The 23285-nt window shown below is 41.7% G+C and overlaps 1 protein-coding gene across 2 annotated transcripts in view; it reads left to right on the top strand.

The window, feature by feature from the left end:
• PTPRR (protein tyrosine phosphatase receptor type R) overlaps positions 1-23285 on the top strand; it is a 246084-nt gene that overhangs the window by 101635 nt on the left and 121164 nt on the right. Inside the window, exons 3-5 of one of the 2 annotated variants that reach the window (XM_088452526.1) lie at positions 7288-7401; positions 10485-10640; positions 22406-22516. In XM_088452526.1, the coding sequence (XP_088308652.1) occupies positions 7288-7401; positions 10485-10640; positions 22406-22516 (381 nt within the window). Of the gene's footprint in view, positions 1-7287; positions 7402-10484; positions 10641-22136; positions 22166-22405; positions 22517-23285 lie in introns of those variants that run through there. The other variant, XM_088452528.1, reaches the window with a different exon arrangement.

Raw genomic sequence — 23285 nt, 5'->3', positions numbered from 1 at the left:
CTTTACTGTTCCAAAGTTTAGTGATCATATTATCGAGTTGTAATTACAATTGATGCTACCATGGGTATTGCAAGTATTTAGGCGCTCCTCACGTGTTCATGTCATTATGTCCATCATGTTGCATATTGTATTTGTCAGTCATCTATTTGTTCATTATCCATCGTAGAGGTTCTTCCTTTAAGAGTTAGTTTCCATATCAGGATCAAACTGGCTGCTCTTCCAGTCCTATGTATCGCAGATATCATCTTATGAAAGAGCCTCATTTTTTCACTTTTATGACTATATTTCTGGGTCCCTAACACATACAGTATTTGGGAAAGTTGCAGACTTGTTACAGAAGAATGAGACCTTGGTCATTCTTGTAGTACAGTTTGATATCAGTATCAGTAAATGCATATAGGCATTTCATCAGGAGTGTTTCATATCTTTCATGAACTATTTTACTATTCTGTTGAATGCACATACATTCCTTGGTTGGGGAATACCAACAGCTTTATTTTCAAAGATTATCATCTATCGTTCTTTTTCAGTTAGTAACTATTTTCAATTAAAAGTAAGAGACATGATCGTGAAAATCAAATTCTTATGGATACATATGGAGTTAAAAAGAAAGATATAGGACATTTCATAAGTAATAACCTGAATTTAGGATGTGTATATAGAGTCAGGGCGTCAGAATGATTTTATGTTGGTGGGGGAGGTTTGCAGCTAGTAATTTCTATTGCAGCATGTCCTGCTACTTCTGTTTTGTAGAATTCCTAAGCATTTAGCACGTCTGCTACTCTGCTAACTGTGTGAAGTTACAAGAGACATCGCTGGTGCAGTAATCTGCTACTCCTGTGTGCAGCTGCAAAAGACATTGCTATTGTGGTCATCTGCTACTCCTGTGTGCAGCTATAACATATTCTGTTGCATACTTCCCTACTCTCCCAGAACTTGTGGGAGGCTCCTTATTTATCGGGTAAGCCCCTGCTTTCCCGGAAGAGTAGGCACTTCTCCCATATCCAGCCCTCTTCCTAGTGAAGTGGTCAGAATGGGGAGAATTTTCCTTTGAGCTCAATGACGTGATTTTATGAGAATCGTGTCATTTAGCCCCACCCCCTATTTAAATAGACAGTATTTGTTGAAATTTACCACGAGGGGGTGGTGCTTAATGACGCTGAAAGTACAGCCCCAGCCCCTATCGCCACCCACCTGCTTCTCCTCCCTTGGCTTATCCCAGGAGGAAACAGAAGAAGTAGGTAAATTTGCTCTGTTGTCACAGTCAGCAGCTAATCCTGTGTGCAGTGTGGCAAGTCTCCATTAACACCCATGGTCACAGCCAGCTTCTAGTTGTGTTCCTCAGCCTCTGGATCATCATCAGCCTGCTATGGGGCATTCAGGTCCTGTCGCTATGCCACTGTCTATGTTTTCCCTAGGAGTTTACTTATTCCACTACAGAAAATTTCAACTTCACCTAAGGATTATATTTACCGATCTTGTTGGTAATGTGTGATTGTTGCAGTGTTTAATCTTTGTGTTTAATTAATTTCTCATACGAAATGGAACTTGCTTAAGGGCAGATGTACTAAGTTTTGGAAGTGATAAATTGTAGGGTGATAAACTACCTGCCAATCAGCTCCTAACTATCATGTTACAGACTGTAACATGTCAGTTAGGAGCTGAGTGGCTGGTAGTTTATCACCCTACAATTTATCACATTACAGAGCTTAGTACAGCTCCCAAATAGACCTCGAAGCAGGGGCATAACTAGAAGTTTGCAAAATGTTTAAGTGACCCCACAACTCAGGTCTCCACTAGAGTGGGTATGGCTAGTGCCGCACATGAGGCGTGGTTAATGTTGCCTATAATTTTAATGCTTTAACATACAGGGTCGGTTCTAGACCACGTATAGCCAAGGGGAATTTCCCCGCCTCCATCATGCACCACCCCCAACCTTACCAAAAATAATACCCAAATAATCAAAAACCCAAGTAAAAGGTGCCATTTCAGGCAGTAGGGAGGAGATGACGGTATAAGTGAGGGTAGGAAAAGCACATAAGGGAAGAGGGCCCTGCTCGTGTGAGTTTACAGTACCTATGTAGGTCAGGTGAGCCCTCACAAAGTACCACACTCATTCAAGGCAGCAATCTCTAACTCAGTGGTAATGTAAAAGCCAGCTTATAAACAGTAAAATAAAAAATACTGGAGATTTAGATAAAATCATGTTAAGTATAAATAATACCAAATAAAAAGTGTCCATCTTCCCAGACAGAAACAGGGAGCAATACTGGAACAGCTCACATAAACAGCCTTGCATACAAATCTCTGTATCATTCATTAATTTTCTATAAATAGATTTCACAGTCCATTATAGAGATTAGAGGAAACAAGACAACATTCAATATAACCTTACAGCCAATTTTATAACACAACATTTACTTTCTACATAGCTGGCACATCTATTTTGCATATATATATACACGTACACAATGGGACTATATAAAAGGAGTTCCATAGTACTCGTATCACAGTACATGGGCATGAAGTATATGGGCACAGCAGGGGGTCCCTGACATGAGAGGCACTATAAGGGTTGCCAAAGGATCCATGGTACTGTACTGCAGGCAGGGACGCTGTGTATTGTAATGAAATCAGATTTGCAGGAGTTCGGGGAATGCTCACAGGAGGGTTCTATGGTAATGAGATACAGGAGGAGAGCAGCAAGAGACCGATGGAATGCAACAGTAACATGGGGGCAGGAGCCCATGAAGGGCAATAGAGCAGTGTGAAGGCAGCATCTGGGGTAGCAAGAGGATGGGGTGAGGGGTGTTAGGTGGATACATGGTGCCAGGACTGGAGATATACACATCAGATGCCTTTGTATGTACCCCCAGCTATACCCAGGCATTGCACTGACCATACATATCCTGCTGCCCATGTACCCCCAGCTATGCCTAGGCATGTACTGAGCACACACATCCAGCCCCCAGCTATATGTGTCCCGAGTTATACATAATGTATGTGCCCCCAGCTATACATAATGTATGTGCCCCCAGCTATACCTGGGCAGAGGACCCTCTCCCCCCCACCACCACCCCCAGTGGCAGGCTGGGCCGGGAGGCAGGGTGCCATGTGCCCCCCGGGCCGCAGCATTATGTGGGCCGCGGGCCATGGGCAGTCTGTGTCACTGTGACACAGACTGCACCGCGTGTGTAGCGCTGACCGGACGGAGTTCGGTCAGCGCTACACAAGTGACAAACACACAGCCGCCGGCTCCGGCAGCTGTGTGTTTGTTTTGATCAGCAGCCAATGAGAGTCTGTCAGACTCTCATTAGCTGCTGCTGCGCCCACTGCGGGAGCCGCTCCATCTTCCGGCTCCCGCAGTGGGCAATGGGAGAGGCGTCATGACATCATATGATGTCTCTCCCATAATGCAGAGCGGGCCCGCCCAGGAAGGACAGTCAGAGGAGCAGATGGCGACGGCAGGAGTGGGGATTCCGGTAAGTGTTTTTTGTTTTTTTTCACTATGTGTGTCTACTGGGGGGGAGGCTGGCACTACAAGGGGGAGACCACTACTGGGGGCACCACAAGGGGGGAACCACTACTGGAGGCACTGCAAGGGGGGGACTACTACTAATGGGGGCAATACAATGGGGGGACTACTACTACTGGGGGCACTACAAGGGGCGGGACTACTGGTGGCACTACAAAGGGGGAACCACTACTGGACTGGGGGCACTACAAGAGGGAGGGACTACTACTGCAGGCACTACAAGAGGGAGACCACTACTGGGGGCACTACAGGGGGGGCACTACAAGGGTGGACCACTACAGGGGATTATAACTGGGGGCACTTCAAGGGGGAGACTACAACTGGGGGGGACTACTACTGGGGGCACTACAAGGGGGGAACTACTATTACAAGGGGGGACTACTACTACTAGGGACACTACACTGGGAGGGGACAACTACTAAGGGCACTGCATAGGGGAGAGGCAACTACTACTAGGGGCACTACATAGGGGGGAGGGGACTACCACTGGGGGCACTGCATCGACGGACCACTGCTGGGGGCTCTATAAAAAGGGCAATACTGGGGGTACTGCATAGGGGGGAAGACTACAACTGGGGCCACTATTTAAGGGGCACTGCATAAGGGTTACCACTATTGGGGGCACTGCATGGGGTGTGGACTGGTACTGGGGGCACTATAAAAGGAGCACTGCATGGGGGTACCACTAATGGGGGCACTATATAAGGGGCTTATTACTGGAGGCACAAGGGGCATTGCACAGGGGGGACCACTACTAGGGTCACTGTATAAGGGGCACTGCATAGGGGGATCACTACTAGGGGCACTACTGCAGGCCTGCATAAGGGGATCCTCTCCTGGGGCACAGGGGGGCACTGCATATGGGCACCACGACGGGGCTGTTCCTAATCTTTATTTTTACTTTACATTAATCCCATATGGACCCGCCTCCTCCCTGGAACACTTGAGGGAGGGGGCGCCGTAGCACACATGTTCTTTGGGCACCCTGGCTACACGCTACCCCTCTGCCAGGGCCGCCTGCATGCATTTGCCCCCCAGGCTAAAAGTTGCCAGCCAGCCTCTGACCACCCCCATTACGGAATTCCTCTTCTAACCTCCTTCAACTCCCTTTCCCGCCCTGCCGGTACTTACTTAACATAGGGCTTATTCTAGCATTGGTGTGGCGATTCTCAGGAAGAAGAGCCTCCAGCAAGGCTGCAGTTGTATCCGCTTTACAACATGTACATGGAGGACGAGGGCTGACTATCTTGCCTCCAAGGTAGCATCCCCAGGGAGAAGTGGAGGCAGGGAAGGAGTCTCCGGTGGCATGAGAGGGACTCCAATCACTTGCAGTGCTCTGGGAAGTTGGAGAGCCAGGGACAGCCCTCATGCATGCAGCGGTGTCCAGCAGGTCCAAACTGGGGCTACTCTAGTCCAGGGTGCAGTAAACAGGCAGCGCGTAGCGCGTCTCTAGGCTCACGGTCACATCAGAGTCTCTACAGTGAATGATAGAAGAGCTGGCGCCGGCTAATCAGCGTTGTGGAGTCTGTCTCCGCAGCACGGCGCTGCTAAGAGGGTAACAGTGGATGAACATGAATAGCACAAGCGTGGGTGCAGTGCAGTGGGTTGGTTGGTTGCTGAGTCGGCAGACCCCCTAAGCTGCCGGGCCCCAAAGCAATTTCACCCCCTGCTTCCCCTATAGTTACGCCAGTGCCTCTAAGTTTTCTCCATATACCAACCAGCTGTGCTCCAAGTAGCTCCTCTTAGTGCACCTAAATAAAACAATATCAATTTGATGTGCAACATTTTATACATTTGTGTGTGACTGATTCTGAATCTGTGTAGAAATAGCTTTGATGTGAGAGGCTACAGCTTTTACGCCCACCAAGTTCTGTTGTGCTTAATTAGCGACTTTGTACATGTTTACACCCAATTCTTGTGCAGGTATTGTTTCGGCCCAATGTCTCTGGTACATTGTGAGTGGCTTTTTGCTGCATATGTCAAGTGTCTAAGATGCAAAATTAGTCAGCTGGACATCTTGCGCCGTATGGAGTATAGATGCTAGGTGTAATGAAAACAGTACCAGAAGTGGTGGTGTAGCCAAATGATTTTATTGACATATTAAAATAACTAAAATCAATGAGTTGAAGATGTATAATTGACTGCAATTCTATTGCGGTAGGTTTCTGGACCAAGTGTAGTCCCATAGAAACCATAATGGGCATAATGTGATTGCTTCTACTGTATATAAATAAATGATAAGTAATAATTCAAAATGTATTGAAACCTCCAGTTGGAATTTAGAAATAGAGCTCATACTGACACTGTTAACACATACTTACTAAAGATATTTAATGATGCGTATATACTGTATGATGCATCTATTCCACTTGTCATAATCTCAAGGGACCTTAGTCATACTGTGGAAGACTACATGTTACCCTATTGTTTATATATGGATTCTCTTGTGATTTAAGCAAGTGCAGCTTTATTTCCCATCTCCTAGTGCTGTATATTATACATTAACCTGCTAAATCCAAAGCAATTTGACTCAACAAAGCATGGTTACAGCCCAGGGCAGGATGACTAATGACTGGCAGTAAGAGCCAAAGAACAAGAAGTTTGTTTTTCTAGACCTACTATAAGTAGTCCTTTGACACCAACAACCACAGCATTCTCCATTTATCATTATAAGCTGTTAGTCTAGATTTACCTCCTTGTGTTGGTTGTACAACTACTTCTATAACAGGCACCAGATGATTTCAACATTCTTCAATGCCATCTCTGTAAAATTTGCTATTGAATTCCCAGAAGATAATGCTATTTTCACCTGTGACCGTGTAGCCTACCCCTCTCTGCACCTACATACATCAAAGAAGCCTGCCACTGCATTCAAGCATCTAGCATTTACCACTCCTATTCCACAACAGTGCATAACTTGTCTCTGAGTCACCTAATCACGGTATCTATTGCCTCCCTTGCTTATCTATTCCTTGTATACTTAGAGTGTCTCATTTTCTTCCTTTCTACTATAATCCCAGTTCAAAACTCCATTCCCTTCCCAACTGGGTACAGAGCTCTGTTCACACATGTCTACCTGATGTTATGCATGGGTGCCTTTTATACTGACTGTCCACTTCATTTAATGTGGTGCATCTAATTTAACTAATCTCAAAATGATGGACTGATAATGGAGAGACTGCATTCCAAGTAAGCCACAAGTCAAACCCTATGTCACCACTGACTCCAGCTTTCATTCTTGCCTATTTTAGGCCACTATTAGAATGTTCCTAATGTAGCTGGCACTGGTACATTGAATGTTAGCCACCAGCAGTGTGATCAGGAGAGCAGGAAGTGGGGACCCTCAGCTCTCAGCTTACTCATGAAAAAGGTTCTCCCATGTGGGGTCACAGTAAAATCATGGACCCTATAAGCAAGAGACAATTTTGGAGGAGGGACCACTGTATGTCAAATAACAAGCAACAAGTGGATGGCAGATACACATCCCAGGCATCCCAGCTTGGACTTGCCACAGTTTTGCTGTTAAAGCATGCTAATACTGTGTCAGGGCATGCTGAGATGTGTATGTCCAGAATAGCTACCCCTGATGTATGTGATGCTAAATAAAATGTTTAAAAAACAATTAACCTGTGTCTGATGTGTTTAAAACAAATAGGAGAATGGGAGAATAAGAGATGGGAACATAGAGTAGTTGAGGGTCACATACATAGTGAACATTTCCACCTACTGTAGGTATTTGTTCTGTTTTTCAGATGCTGAGAATGGATGTGAACAAGCTGAATACAACATTGCTCCGGAGGTTCCGTCAGGGAGTCGCTGCAGCTCTAGGCTTGATGCCACAGCAAATTCACATCAATCGCCTCAATGTAAGAGCAGTGCTTTGTAGAAATATTATGTTGTTTGCAAGGTTGAAACTGCACATAAAGATATGAAATATTTAGTGGTGCACTGACTGCTTAATGTAATACTAAGTGCGTTAATTAAATTAAAGGAAATCAATGTGGTCTCCTATTTTTCATTTTTTGACAGCCCATAGACATTTGTTTATATGTCTTGGCATACGCTTTTTAGCCACGTCTTTCCAGATTGAAAGACATGGTTTAGTAACTTGTATTATTAGGTTCTAGCCTCTTATTGCAGAACCCAGTCTCGAAGAAAGATCACAATTCTAAATTCTCTATTACAGTCTTTACCACATAGTTCGTTAATTTTCTATTTGGATGTCTTTTTATTTTCCCCAGTTGATAATATTTTCTGAAAACTATTGTCTTGAAATATATTTATTTTAATAAATAGCAATAAATCTATTACCTTATTTCGTTTTGAATCAACTAGTCACTATACCACTAATGCGTATTTATTTTCCTTTTGTGCAGTTTCAGTATTTACAATTTCAAAACTACTGGTAGCGCCTCCCAATGAATATGTGAATTATGGGTTGACTTTATCAGTTATCCACAAACAACTGGTGTGGATAGTTTTCCCATTTTTGTGTTTATATCTTAGTTTTACTGTGTTTGAAACGTTTCCATAGTTAACTTTACATACTGAAATACTGCTGTTTTACCAAATGCAAATTTTTTATTCCCTTTAGTTGCAATTTGCTTCAGAATCCTGCTAAAAATGATAATGTATGGATGTCATAGTAAGTGTTACATTAGGGACAACTCCGTCTAGTTACAAAGTGACTTCAAAGTTATACTGTCCTGTAAGTCAAAAACTACCAAAATCATAAAAAATAAATAGTTGTATGTATCTTCCACACTAGTCTTTTTTTATTTTAAATGTATTAATTTATTATTTTAAAAATGTTAACTCCTTCCATCCCAATGGTTATTCAAAGTACTCTAGCCTTAAAAACTATTAGATCTTCATCAGTTTACTTCCCATACGTGTTTTTAAAGACGACGTATCATTGCTGTTTCCATCTGTTTGCAACAATATTTTTTTCGAGTATATTATTCAGTATCTGCTACTCAGTCAAAGTACACAACAGGGTTGGATTAAGCACTGTAGGGGACCCTGGGCTGAAAAGCTGTAGGAGCCCTCCAATCATTGGCTACAGGGAGTCAACTCATCTCATAAAAAGGAACGTTATCTCAATATACTGTAGGCTAACTCATTACACATTGGGAATATACAGTATGCAAGAATATAGAATTGAGAAAATGAGAAATGATTGGTTTCAATCTTTGTTCACCTTGACCAATTTGTAAGCATGTGCTTTCATTATAGTGAAGCATAAGTCTGGCGTCATCACAGTCTTGTATTGTATTTTTTTTTCTGGACAAGTCCTTATAATGTTTAGGATATGTTTACAGTGGGCTAACAGGTATCTTTAATAAAATGCATAGCCAATTTCATTCCTTGCACATAATTATAAGTTTACAATGCAATGGAAAAAAATGGTGTGCTTAACTAACCAATCACATTATTAACTATTAAAAATGGCAGCTCCCATAGTAGATCCTGCTACCTACTAATGATGAGGAGACTAAAGAATAAAATTGCAGGGCACTAGTTTGAATAGCAATAAGTATATCCACTGTTTCTTTTTAAGTGAATTTAATGTCTTAATAAAACACAGTAAAAATAATAATAAATGTATAAAAATAGTAGCATACAATCAACGAATAGTCACAAACCAATAGTGTAGATAATACAAGTACTATAGGGGTAGGTGTATCCTGAATCCATTAGTATAAATTAGGAATGTGATGTCAATTCCGGGACATAGAGGTCTATTCATCAGCACTAATTGTCCTGTTACATATGCGGAAATGCTACTTTCCACATGTTTTATGCTACGGTCCATTCATTACTATGGCCCCAATAGGGCCGCCTAATATTCAGGAAACTCCAAAAACTGAAAGTTTTTAGAGTTTGCTTCCGAGAATCAGTGCCATCTTCAGATGGCACTGATTCCTGGTGCCCTGCTCCTTCCTATGGGAAGGAGCTCTGGGGTTGCGATGAGGAATCCAAGCAGATTCCTCTGCCGACTCTACAGAGTGTGATCTCATGCCTAGTCGGCCAGGTAGTTTCCGATAAGTAACACTGCTACTTCTATAGCAGTGTTACTGTTCGCGGGGACAGCTGCTTTTCAGATGTTCCCGCACCCGAGCAATATTGAATTGCTCCGGTAATATTTGAATAGGCCCTTTAAATATGTCCTTTCAGGAGCTAATATCCACATTGATGTTACCATCCCACAATGGAACAAAAAGGAGCAGTAAGCAGGTCCTAGATGAAAATGTGAGGAACATTCTAATACTGGTTACACACTTGCCGATGAGTATCCGGACGATATGTCAGCCTGATGGCCATCATAACTCATTCCGTCCTTCATTACCTGCATCGGCACCACGTGCGATATAATCCAGCTGGCCGTCAGTGTGGCCGACTGGACAATATCGCATGAGACCATGGGAGCGCGCAGATAGTCCGTACAATCCGCACAATATTCCGCGTCGGAATGATAGATCGTTCAGTGGATCGCATAGTGTGTACCCGGCTCAAGGGAATTCCTATAGGGGATTTGTAGCTACTGCTGACAAAGCGAAAACAGTTAAAATTTAACAATGTATCAAATAAAAAAGTGAGCTAGTATACAGAATGAGAAAAGAAAATTAGTAATGATTAATTCCAAATAGAGGTGGATTACAATTGAATGAGTAAAATTTCAACAACAATATGATATTTAGAATCCTTTAGCAATAAGTTTAAAATGATCTGAAATGGAGGTTTTGGTAAGGTGATAAGTAGAAGAGCATCCGTAGTACAAATCTGCAGCAGCTGGAATCCTGAAGAACTGCATTAGATTTAGCAATCTAACCTCATGAATTTATCATTCTGCACATTGTATGCTGGGGTAATGCACGTTACAGTTTTTTTTCGAAGGGTGTTTATTTAAGTAAAAAGGGAAATTTAGCAATGTTTCTTTCTCACTTAGGGAAAGAAGAACTGCGTTGAGCTTTTTATTTCTCCACTAAACAAAAAGATAGGTGTTCCAGACACACTGCCTTCAGCAGAGGTTCTACGTTCACTCAATCTGCATACACTACACCAAAGATTATCCCATTTTGGAATAACTGAAGTCTCTCCAGAGGTAAGACTACAAAGTAAAGGTATTTGTGTGCATGGGTGTCATATTAAGTTGTTGTTTTTGTTTAAAAAGGCCCTGACAATGGCAGATAGATGGCCCAATTTGTTACTGGATGGAGTAAAATTAAAAATGTCTCTTTTTAAAGCTGGCCAGATCACATGATGTTTGTACTGAGGGTGTGTCTAGGTTTTACTGGCTGCATTTACACAGCATAGGGCATGTCATTGTTTGCTGCCTATCCTCATTAGGACGGGGCACTCTGCAATATTTAAAGTTTACCAACTTCTGGATAATTCACTTTATTGTGTAAATAAATAACACATCCCCATGTTTCACTTCATTATTTAGTATTGGGTTAATCCAGCCCTAGCTTGAATAGGGTAAATGGGTTATGTATTTTTCTTCCTTTTTCATTATAGAATCCAGATTCAGAGCAGAGTAAAAATGTGTGTTGCTTTACCATAGTGATAATGATGGTGCAGCAATAAACAAAACAATGTCTTATGGGAATTGCACATTATACTGTAATTATCTCTTTAGCGCGCAAGTGACATTTCTGCCAGTGACTCTTCCATTACATGTGATATGAGATGCCGGTGCTCGGGATCCCTGCAGCCAGAATCTGGATGCGGTTAGAATACCAACACTTTGTTGGTCGGTATCCTAACCCCCGTCCCCCCCCCCCGTCCCTACCCTAGCCCAAACCCTCCCTCCCCAATGCCTGAACCTAACCTCTCCCTCCCCACACCCTAAACCTACCCCACCCCCTTTAGTGCCTAACGCTAACCCGCCTATTCCTAACCCTCCCCCAAACTCCGCTATATAACTTTCGAGATCCCAGCAGTCTGAATGCCGGCGCCAGATATTGACCGCATCTCGTTAATTAATTGAAATCTTAGTTACCACAATATCACTGTAGCTTCATATCACAATTGCTCACAAAAAGTGTGTAATGTGCAACATAATAATATACTGTACAGCTTTCCCATTTTTATAAACTTATCACAAGCTTGTACATAAGCTCTCATGTCTTCTGTTGGATTTTTCTATGACAGTCCTACGACTTATTATTTGTTATACTGTATATCACTAGATTCATGGTGACTTTGTTCACAAATATTTGTTTTTATTTATCATGTTGAACTGTGAAAGAAAATAATAAATGTACAATATTTTTAATTATACTGGAAAATATCTAGAAGGAAATCCTAGAGTAAAATAGTCATATAATGCATGTAACCTAATCTTGATACATTCTTGATACATTTAATAATCTTTTTATGTGAGTAAAATCAAAGTTTGTTAATGTTGAAGATCTAGAGTGCCACAGGCAATGACTTGGCATTTGCACAGCTATATAAAATAAATAAGCCATATTTCTTTACTTTTATTAATGTACCTGAAAGCATACAGTATGTCTTACACTTCTTTCATTCTGGTATTAAGGATAGATTCCTGTGGTTATCACACTGAATTAGTCACTGACAATAAAGCATGGGTTACTATCATAGATAGAGCACAAAGTACATGCTCAATCAGCTACCCATTTATTTATTTATTTATTTTTTAAGTAGTCTTACATTTAATAACTAAGGAACAAAATAGCATCACATTTAAATGAAATATACAGTTTTGCAACTGAATATTTTTGTATGTACAGTATGTCTGCATTATGTGCTTATTCTGCTAAAATATAAAACATCCTTTATTTTGTTTATTTTTCATATTGTAGAGACAATATTGTTTCAATATTATAAAAAAAAAAAACCTTGACATGTGCATGTATTTGTGATTGATGTCATACAAGTGTTATACATGGGCAAACTCCACACGGCTACCTGTGTGGAGATTGTATATTCTCCCTGTGCTTGCGTGGGTTTCCTCCGGGTAGTCCGGTTTCCTCCCACACTCCAAAAATATACTGGTAGGTTAATTGGCTCCCAACATAAATTAACCCTAGTGTGTATGTGCATGTGGTAGGGAATATAGAATGTAAGCTCCGCCGGTTCAGGGACTGATGTGTATGGCCAAATATTATCTGTAAAGCGCTGCAGAATATGTGTGCGCTATATAAATGACTGGTAATAAAATAATAATAATAATAATCAGAGACGTCATTCATTTGTCATCAATGTAGCATCCCACTAGAGATCTATTATGGAATATTATTTTGATTCTATTTTAAATAGGCAAAAAAATTTCATTGTACAGTACCTAGTAATTTACACACTCTGGCGTGTTCTTCTTTTTTGTACAACAGTGTTGACTTTTTTCTTGACTGCAGCTCATACATCCCTACTCTCCCGGAATGGCCAGGAGGCTCCCAAAAATCAGCTGGCGCTCCCAGCTGCCTAGAAAAGGAGACAAACCTCCATGCACGCATCCCTGCAGCAAGGAGGTCAATGACGTGATTCGCGCTGAATCGCATAATCATGGCCCTGCCCCCTGCTTCACAATCCCATTAATCTCGGCATCGTGAAGAGGGATAGGGGCCACAATGATGCAATCGCATGGTCACACCCCTGCTCTCCCCCAATGCTGCATTATGTCCCCAACACGCCCCCTACATCTGACTTACCCCTCCCGGAAGGACAGAGCTGAATATCGGTAAGTGTGCTGTAACTTATTACATTTGGGGGACCATTAATATTTGCGGGCAACCCCCCCCCCCCCCCGAAAACAAATGTTATTTGAAAATAGGCCCCATAGTCTTCTGATATGTTAAGTGGATTGTACCTATCTAAGCACACTCAGGTTTAATGGAGGAACGTACATAAAACATACAGGTAATATTATCTCACAGAAGAGCAGTGCAGCTACATTTTTTTGTGGTAGAGCTGACATTTTGCAGATGTGTGAATTTCTGTTGATACTATGTTCAAGTTATGCTGTTAAAATTAGTGGTTCTAATTCATCATCGTGTTTTGGGTTAAGCAAAACCACCCTCAAGTGTTCGGATTTGGTTTTGGATTCCTAAAATTTTTTTAAAAATTGTTTAAAAAAATCATTAAAAATCAATAAAAAGATTTTTAAAACAGCTAAAATCAGAACTGTTTACATGCAATCTAAAATCTCAGTTCGGCTTTTAAATCCAAACTGACACAAGAACCGAATCAGGACTCAGTTCGACTAGTAACCCCAATATGATTCCGAACTAGGATGCGATTCAACTTGGAACCCCTAGGTTCGGGTGTGTGTCTTATTTCAGGAAAACCAAACCACACGTGTCTAGGTAAAAGCATAGAGTTTTTAAATTTTGGCCTTAAACAAGCTGGGAAGTGCCAAGTTTTGCAAGCTGATGCTTAGGGCTCTATTTATTAACATTATTTTTACTAAAATAAAGTGAAAAAGGGTGTTTTTACACCCTTTTCACATTATTTTAGTTTCATCTAAATTTACTAAAGGGCAATTGGAGTAGAATTCGTAAAATTCTAATCCAAGCTCTAATTATCACATATTTTTAGTAAGCAGATCGCATTTCCCATAATTGTAATGGGAAATGCGATCTGCCTGAGATTTACTAAAAATAAAATGTGAAAAAATACTGGAGGAAGCCATGTGATAACGCCACCTGGAGATGGCGTTATCCAGGCTTTCCCCAGGTTACCGGACACCTGCTCTGCTATAACAGGCAGAGCAAAACCGGGAGCCAGGTCCCAGTGATCAGCAATGTGTGGTCTAAACATACCACAAGCTGATCAATGCAAAAAAAAAATTTACCTGAGTCCAGCGCCGGTGATCGGTGCTCCAGTAATGTCTTCCCTCCGGTCAGCTGGTCTACCGGCTCCTGCACTGTGACCCTGGTTAGCTGCTGCATTAAACAGCTGACTGGGTCACTGACCGGAGCCCCGGAGGGAGGACATCACTGGAACCTGACGGGAGGTAAGTAAAAGTAAGTGGGGGTAGCGGGAGGGGGGCATATACGGGGGGGGTATCGGCGGCCGGTCGGTGCATGCGCAGAACCTTGTCACTGTATTTTTTCTGAAAAATACAGTAATGAGGCAGCGGAGGTGATTCCTAGGGACAGAGCTTTATCGCAAGCTCTGTCCCTGCAAGGGATTTTTAATAAATCCCTGTGATATTGCAATGCGAATTCAGTCGGAAATATCACACTACAATCTGCATTTTAATGTGGACTGTAGTAAATAGAGCCCTTAGTAACAAAACTCCTTAGTATCATGATGCTAAATTTATTTGGAGAGAACAACTGAAATGTATCTAAGTGAAAAAGTTATGTTACATAATAGGAAGTAAGTGAACTGTAGATTTTAATTGAGAACTGAAATAGCATTTTACACAACTTGTGTGAATCAACATTATTTCATAACTTATATTGCAACATAATGTACAGTACTGTTAGTTGTATGACTTTAATTCATGTTTTAATTGAACAATTTTGACTACTTAAAAAGTTGTTTTTATAAATATTTATTTTTATTAATATTTTTCCATGTTTCATTTTAATCAATGACATGGGGCCTGATTCAGCGTGCGCTCGCTCTGAATCAGGGCGTCCCTATTTTTTAAATTTCCGGCCTCCAGGTCGCTCGCACAGCTGTGGGTGACCACACACAGCTTGTGCGAGCGGCCTGGTGATGGTCGTGATTATCGCGACCATCGGCATTGTGAGGAGACCCTTGTGGTAGGGTCTCAGCACTCGCAATGCCAAGTGGACTTTCACCTCTAATAGAGCCGGAAGTCCACTACTGACATAACGAGTGAGGTTACAAAATGGGGCGAGCTGTCGATCAACATTGACAGCCACCTCGTCTTGTAGCGAGCCCCAGAGCGAGTGAAGTTCTCACTCGCTCAGGGGCTCGCGCACGCGTGGCGAGTGCGCAATGGCCCACCATCGACCCATTTGCGAGCGCTGAATCAGGCCCATAGTCTGTCATAAATGTTAAATATATGTTCTCTTTACAAGGATTATTTTATCACAGACATTCATTAAACATCAATACTTGTGTTTTAAACTATATAAACATCTGCTTATTCTATAAAAAGAGAATTAATGTAAAAAACAAACATAGATACTGTAAAGTGTAAAAGTAAGGAAAAAAGACTAAATAGGGTAAAACGTTAGTTAAGTTAGAGTAGTAATAATATAGAGTATTTTGGAAAAAATAAGGGTGGTTGGGGGGCACTTTGTATGCCCTCATAATGATTCTTCCATTACCTAGAAACATTCTCCTAATTTTGTTCTGAAATGCCTATCATGTACAGGCATACCAAAGACGTTTACTTTATTAGAGGTTTGGTCTATAATTTTGGCCATTATAGAGTACCGTAGATATAAATGTTATGTGTTTCTACTAAGAAAAAAGAATACCTTAAAAATAAATATTTTTCATTTGTAAAATGTGTGTAACATGAAATACCCGAGGCTTGAATGTCATATGCCTGTTAGAGCAAATAAAGGGGGTGGTGTGAATTGTGAGCTCTTTCCAGAGGCGGATGTGGGGGTCAGGCCATCCCTAAGCACAACATTATTAGTTGCTTATCCACTCCTCCCCCCAGTTATTCTTTTCATTATTAGATATATATTTCATTATCAGTGTATTAGTGCGTAGACTGCGGTTGTGGCCATCTACTGTCTGAGCCCTGTCTCCCTACACTTCCTACATGTGTATCAGCTCACTGGAATTCATAGCAGCGGCCAAGAGCTGCTTCTGAGAACACAATGAAAATAAGTACTGTCCTCGGATCTACAAATATGTCCTCATTCATCTTTGCTGCCGTCACACCAAACAGCCCCTTTTAGCACGCCAGATCCTTTGCAACTCTGCTAGTGCTGTGCCTGTTTTTCACCCAGAAATGCATCTTAGTAGCAATGAGATGAGACTAGGACGCACCAGGAGAGTGCGCTGGTTAATTTGATATGTAACACTTGTATATCTGTTAGCACCTGAGTCTGAATCTGTATACGAAGAGGCTACAATGTATCGGCCACAGCCTTTTTCCACACCAAGCTCCATTGTGCTTCATATACAGACTCAGTCGCACACAGATATACAAGTGTCACATATCAGATTAATCAGCACAGTCTCCTGGTGCCTCCTAGTCACAACACATTGAGACTAAGATGCATTTTTGGGTGCAAAGGATGCCAAACAGATGTCCGGTGCTAGCATAGGCGCACGGTTCACTCGTCCCCGGTGTCTCGCGCCACATGGCATATTGAGGCTAGATGTGTGGAGGACACATCTGTACAGTAAAGGGGTCCTAAGGACCTCTAGAGCAGAGTGTATCTTGTAGTTTGGGACCACAAATAAGGATCCAGAATCTGTTTTTTGGGTCCACTGATTATCAGACATGTAACCTCATGTAGGGTTTGATAACAATAGCACAGTGACACTTGGGTTCCAGAACACTGGCACAATTAAACATCTGAAAATGGTTGAGCAAGACTTCTCTGTGGCTTGATAGAGTCACTGATGTGGCATGCAGCAATGGTCCCCAGGCTCGTGTATGCTTAGAATGCCCCCCTATGCCAAAATGCACCCAGGGAGGTGTGTGACCAGTATGTGGTGGGAAGTTGAAGTGGAAAAAGTAAGCACTGGTATAATACAGATACAATGGTGCTGGTATAATCTAGGACACTGGTTTTGGTGTAATGAACACTATCTCAGTACCTGGACCTTCTGTACAGAACATTTGACTGTATAATATATGAGCACACTGACAATTTCTTTTTATAAAAAATAAATGTGTTCATGTCTCAAATACAGAACTGTGAGTATTATTTATTTCTTAACAGTTATTGATATAGCACACACATATTATGCTGCGCCTTACAGAGAATATTTCAGTCATTCACACCAGTCTCTGCTCCAGTGGAGCTTACCATCTATATTCCCTATCACATGCACACACTTAAACACTAGGGATATTTGTTTTCCTTGTCAGAAGCCAATTATCCTACCAGTATGTTTTAGTTTGGAGTGCAGGAGGAAACTGGAGCATCTGAAGAAAACCAGATGTGGAGAACATACAAACTCCACACAGACAGTGTCTTGGTCAGGAATTGAACTCATGACCAGGGCCGTAACCAGCTATGGGTGACCAGTGCCGTCGCACAGAGTACAGAGGCTCTGTGGGCGGCACCATCGCCCCATCCCTCCAACCCTTGCTCCTGCCTAGGAGGGTGCCTGAAACAGCACCCTGCTGGCAGAATTGCTGCTGCAGCACCCACGGAGCATCTTGTGGACGCTCCAGTTGGGCACCCTGCACAGTAATATACAGCCGATCGGGCATCCTGAGGGCCTCTCATCAGCGCAGCACTTACCGGAGCTGCCGGTCATGCCCCCTTCTGCACAACGTAATGAGTTGGCGGGGCCGGAACAGGGCACCAACTGTGTCCTGTTACGGCTTTTCTCATGACCTCAGGGCTGTAAAGCAGTAAGATTAACCAGTATGCCAACCATGCTGCCCAGTATACTATTGTTATTGGACCCCCAGTTGTCTTCTTCTATTGACCCCACAGTAATATTGTTCAGCATGTGTCAGCATTCCTTTATCTACAGTCCATCCCTGTATGTGAGTATTAATTTATAATATAAATGGGGATTGTTTCCATTTAATGTAAATTATTGTACTCTGCACTTATGCTGATTGTTTTGTGGTAATGGACAATCTATTGCCACCCCATTTCAGCGACCAGCACCATAAGACTCTTTATAGGATGCGGTTTGTAGTGCCAGAAGTTTCTGAATGCCTGGCATTTTGCGCATATGTCCGGTGGGCAGGAGCCGGCAGGTGCAGTATAGTAGACAGTTAACTGTCACAGACTCCCTAACTGTATTGCTGACTGAGGAGAGAGTTACTAAAGTGGTGAGATGCAGCACACTTACCTGAGACAGAGAGGTGTTTCCAGTGACCAGAGATCAGTGCTGTGAGACCAAAGCTGTTAGAGTGACTGGAGATCGTCAGAGCGGCTCTCAGACAGCAGTGGCGTTCGGCAGCAGCGGGTCCCAGGGAAATTTGGTCCAAGTGACATCTTCAGGCCAAGCAAGCAGCTTTGTCACTTCCAGTGGAGGCGGATAGAGAGGCGCTCCCTTCTTCAGTACAGCCACTGATGAGCAATACTGTACATTGCAGGGGCACGTCTTCCTACATAATCGGCTGCCAGAGGGAGGAACATCAGGTTATTGGACAGGTCCTGCCAGCTCAGGGGGCAAAGCAGATGCCTAGATGAAGATTAGTAAGCCCCAGTTAACTGACTACATCTTCCTGCATCATTAATCAGTGAGAGCCACAGCAATTACCATGTAACCCAACAGACTGTGCTACAGACAGCTTATTGCAAGTATACCAGCATACAGGACTGAACTCTTTAAATATAAAGTATTAGGCAGTCAGGAGTCAGCCATCTTACTACCAGCATAGACTGTGACGTTAATAAGAGCTAATAAAGAGGAGTAGGCACAACAGTGTAGGCTCCATCAGCCTTCTAAAACATTAACATCAGCTCTCCTCAGACTCTACCAGTATGCTGTAGCACAATTAAGTACAGCAAAGCCTCAGCATCTTAGGGGACATAAAAGACTCAGGTAGATTTGCGTGTGGCAGGGAGCTGAAACTCTTTCCTTTAGGGAGAAAAAAACATTAAATACTGAAATAGAGAAAGTTGTCCTGTTCTTAAACTTTGATGCTCAATTTCCTGACTCCCCAAAGAGATTTCTGCTTTATAACGTGCACCACAATGGCTAATTCAGCTGAACTGAGTAATATTTCTTTATGGGGCTCCATGGTATAGACATTTCATTTGATTGAATTTATATATGTACAAACTTGGTAACGATAAAACATTGTTAAAGTGCTACATGTAGAGTTCATTTCCTAATGTGATGTTCCCTGTAATTGTATGCTATTGCAATTGAAAGTGTTTTGTGAGACTTTTAAAACAACTTTAAAACCCTGCAAAAGAGAAGCGTTGTAACAATAAAGTTGAGTTCTCATTTGGAAAGTTCAATTGTGACTGTTTCTGAGTTGAAGTAGGCCTCTTACTATTCATCTGGAAAATAGAAAACTTTGTGTCGGAAGGAAAGGCCACCAAGTCCTGGTAAAAAGTACTTACTACTTACCGGTGTATCACATTTATATATATTTTTTTCCTTTTTTTAATTATTATTATTATTATTATTATTATCATCATTTTTATTATTATTTAAGCCTGCATAGATACCTCCTCAAATACTTGACTGTTTTTTTTTAGTTTAGATTGACAGCAAGGCAATTTACTACCTGATGAGTTGGTAATATATGACTTCACAGTCTTTGGTAACGGACAGAAAAGAAAAAGTCTCTTACTTTTTGTACAGTACATTTTTTCTTTGAATTGAACTCACAGAATGCTATTATTTCTAAATGCAATTACTGAGGTGTAGAACAGGCGGTATCTGGATTAAATATCAACAATGTCTAGATAGGCACTCAGTAGGTTGACACCAGATGGTCAATAGGCGGTTAACAGGTACAAAAGATAAACTGACAACTGGGCAATAGGTTGACAGAGACAAATGGAGGGCTCACACCGTATACCCTACACCAATTATAGTCCTTATACTTACCTGTCCGTTGTCTCCAGAGTGCTGCCTGGGGAAATGGCGGCAGCCAGGGCTTAAAGTGGTCCTGGAGAGGTGGTGGAACTCATCTTCCCCGCCATCTACTCTCCCCCCCACCATGCTAGTCTGACAGGCCAAAACAAGTGTGAAAACTGTTCTTTACACACACACTATTGTGTATAGGAAATGGTAAAGTGAATGGCGGGGGGCCCAGAAGCTTTAGGGGCTATGACAGTGTGAAATACATTTTAGATGCTTTTTTTTATAGCACTCCTGCCATCAGCTGAGACTACAATGTTAGATCACTTAAAAAGAAAAAAAAAAGTTCTACAGTATATCATCAGTGTTATTTTTCTATCGTGCCTCTGAGTTTTCTTTATGGGGTCCCCACAAACTAGTCTAAGTCAGTTCGATGCCTAATTTTGTTTTGCAACCCCTATGTATTGATTCATTCCTTACCTATATGCTGGTTTCTCTGAAGAAATTGAGCCTCCCTAGGAAGACAGTGGTGGCTCTCTGTCTCTGGGACTTCTGTGCAGGGACTTGGCGGAGGTGAAACTAGTTCCACCTACCATTAGAGGTGACAGAACTCAGTTCCACCCCGTTCCTGCCCACTTTAACCCCTGGTGGCAGCCATTTTCCCGGTGAAGCATCCATGCGCAGTCTTGCTGTCCCTGGGAATACGGCACGGGCACCATTTTTCCAGAGACCCACGCTGGCGCAGTAGAATCTGGCACTTAGCCAGAATCTACTGCACCCGCTGCTGCCACGGCACTGCTGGAGAGAGGAGAGGGTCCGCTCTGAGTCTGTACACGGGCCCCCTCCTCTCTTAAAAAAAACCCTGAGGGGAGGGTTGGGGTTAGGCTAGAGTTAGGTTTAGGCACTTGGGGGAGAGTTAGGGTTATGCACCAGGGGGAGGTTTAGGCAAAATGAGGAGGGTTATTGTGAAGACTACATTTACATTTTAAAAAATCAACTTTTTTTGTTGACAATATGTGTGTCAACCATTTGTCCCTGTTGACCATTTGCACTGTCGACCATATTTGTGTCGACCATTTGTCTCTGTCTACCATCTGTTGTCGATCTATTGAGTGTCATCTAGACACTGTCAATCTTCTATACCACACCCAGTACAGGCCCCTTGTACAGCATGCATAGCCTGAAAGGGTAATGTGTGATGCTTGTGCCTTCTTTCTATGTATGAAAATGATAATGACTAAATTAAAATATTACCTTATTATTAGACTGATTTACATAAATAGTGTGAAGGAGATGTGGGCTGCACAGGTCTATGGTGCTAGATGCAATTGAAAAGTGTACGACTCTGCATCTCCCATACTTGTGTACCCTGAGTTCCGGAGCATGCGCAGTGCAAGAACACGCATGAAATGCTCTGCAAATAGGTATACGTTTAACTCTGAGTTAGCCCCAAAGTCTTATGATCCCCAGAGTGTAAATTTCACATGACATGTACCTTTTTCTAGATCTCGTGAATAGAACAATTACTTAATATATATAGCTTTATCTATACCTACAGTATGCGTGTGTATATATATATATATATATATATATATATATATACATATATATATATATATATATAAATCCCCATTTAACCAGTGACATTTCTCCAGTTCTACAAATTATATATAGTAAGGTAAAGGTAAAAATAGTACTGTGGCTCTTTATTTGTCCTCTGTTTATGAACCAAAGACACACCATGTGGATAGAACGTGTAAAGAACATAACCATAAACTACTGTAGTCCAAATAGTTCAAGTTCCATGAAACCTTTGTGCTTAATAATTCATTCCAAGAAAGCGTTTCCACCTGTAGGGAGCTGGGCAGGGTTATATGAAATTCATGAGTGTGTGGGTGTGAGGAGGAGTGGCTGAAAAGCAAAGAGATTAAATTTAACTATTTCCCCAGCAGACAGGTGAGCGGAACCCTCCTACTCATGGGCCAGGTGATTTCCTAGAAAGACATTTACTGTGTTTGCATTAGTGAGATCTGACCATAGTACGTGTGTAGGAAGAATATTTTAGCATTAAAAAAGATTTGTAACCATATGTCTGTTAAACAGAAGTCATTGCCAGCCTCTGCTTCTGCTAGGTACATACTTTTCTATGTATATCACTGTATGCAGAAGCTGCTGTGTCTGGTATAGTTCTGGTTTATCCTCTTTTTTTTTTTCTTTTTTTTCAAGAAAAATGTTCTGCAGGGACAACATGAGGCTGATAAGATATGGACCAAAGAAGGATTTTACACTATTGTTATCTTCCTCAGCACGTTTGTCATAATCGTCACATGCTTAATGGTAAGTTGTAAAAACCTGCAATACATACATATTTCTTTCTCTATAATGTTTTGATAATCTGTCACATCAAACAGTTTAACAACAGATGTTTAAAAAATAATGAAAGTCTAATTGTTATGTAGATCTTCTTATTTAATCATTTGATTGATGTTAGGAGTGCCATAAGCAACAGTTATCTGTAAACACTGAATCACTTTGATGACCAAAAAGATGTCTAATTTTGTTTTAGTTAGTACATTGGTAATGTGTATAAACAATATACTGTTTTGCTATTATTGCATATGACAAATTCATAATATCTCTTTCACATATATTATTATTATTATTATTATTATTATTATTATTATTCATTATTTTATTATTTGTATTGCACTTACACCTTTCTTAGACATGTGTGCTGTATTTGGTACAGCTGGATTACACGTTGGCCAATTAAAGTACTAACTTCATGATCGCCACACAGCCAGAGGTGTAGCGTGGAACCATGGTGCCCAGAGCATGCTTATGCTGCAACTCCCCCCCCCCCCACACTGAATTTTGCTAAAGTGGGCATGGCCAGTATGTGAGGCTAATTTGAAATGAAAAGATAATTTAAGAATTGTCTACAAAAAACTGCACCCTTTGCTGCCCTCATCTCACCCCTGTCCACCCTGTGGTTTTGTTCATCCCTCCCTTCTTCACCCCTTCCCCGGGGGGGAAGATCAGCTCATCTCACAGCTTTTAAATGTAAATGGCGCAAATATAAAAATACCCTCAAAGGTATATAGAA

Source organism: Taudactylus pleione, unplaced genomic scaffold (assembly GCF_031769625.1).
Source record: "Taudactylus pleione unplaced genomic scaffold, aTauple2 ptg000038l, whole genome shotgun sequence".
Classification (NCBI taxonomy): domain Eukaryota; kingdom Metazoa; phylum Chordata; class Amphibia; order Anura; family Myobatrachidae; genus Taudactylus; species Taudactylus pleione.
This window is presented reverse-complemented; position numbering and strand designations above follow the sequence as displayed.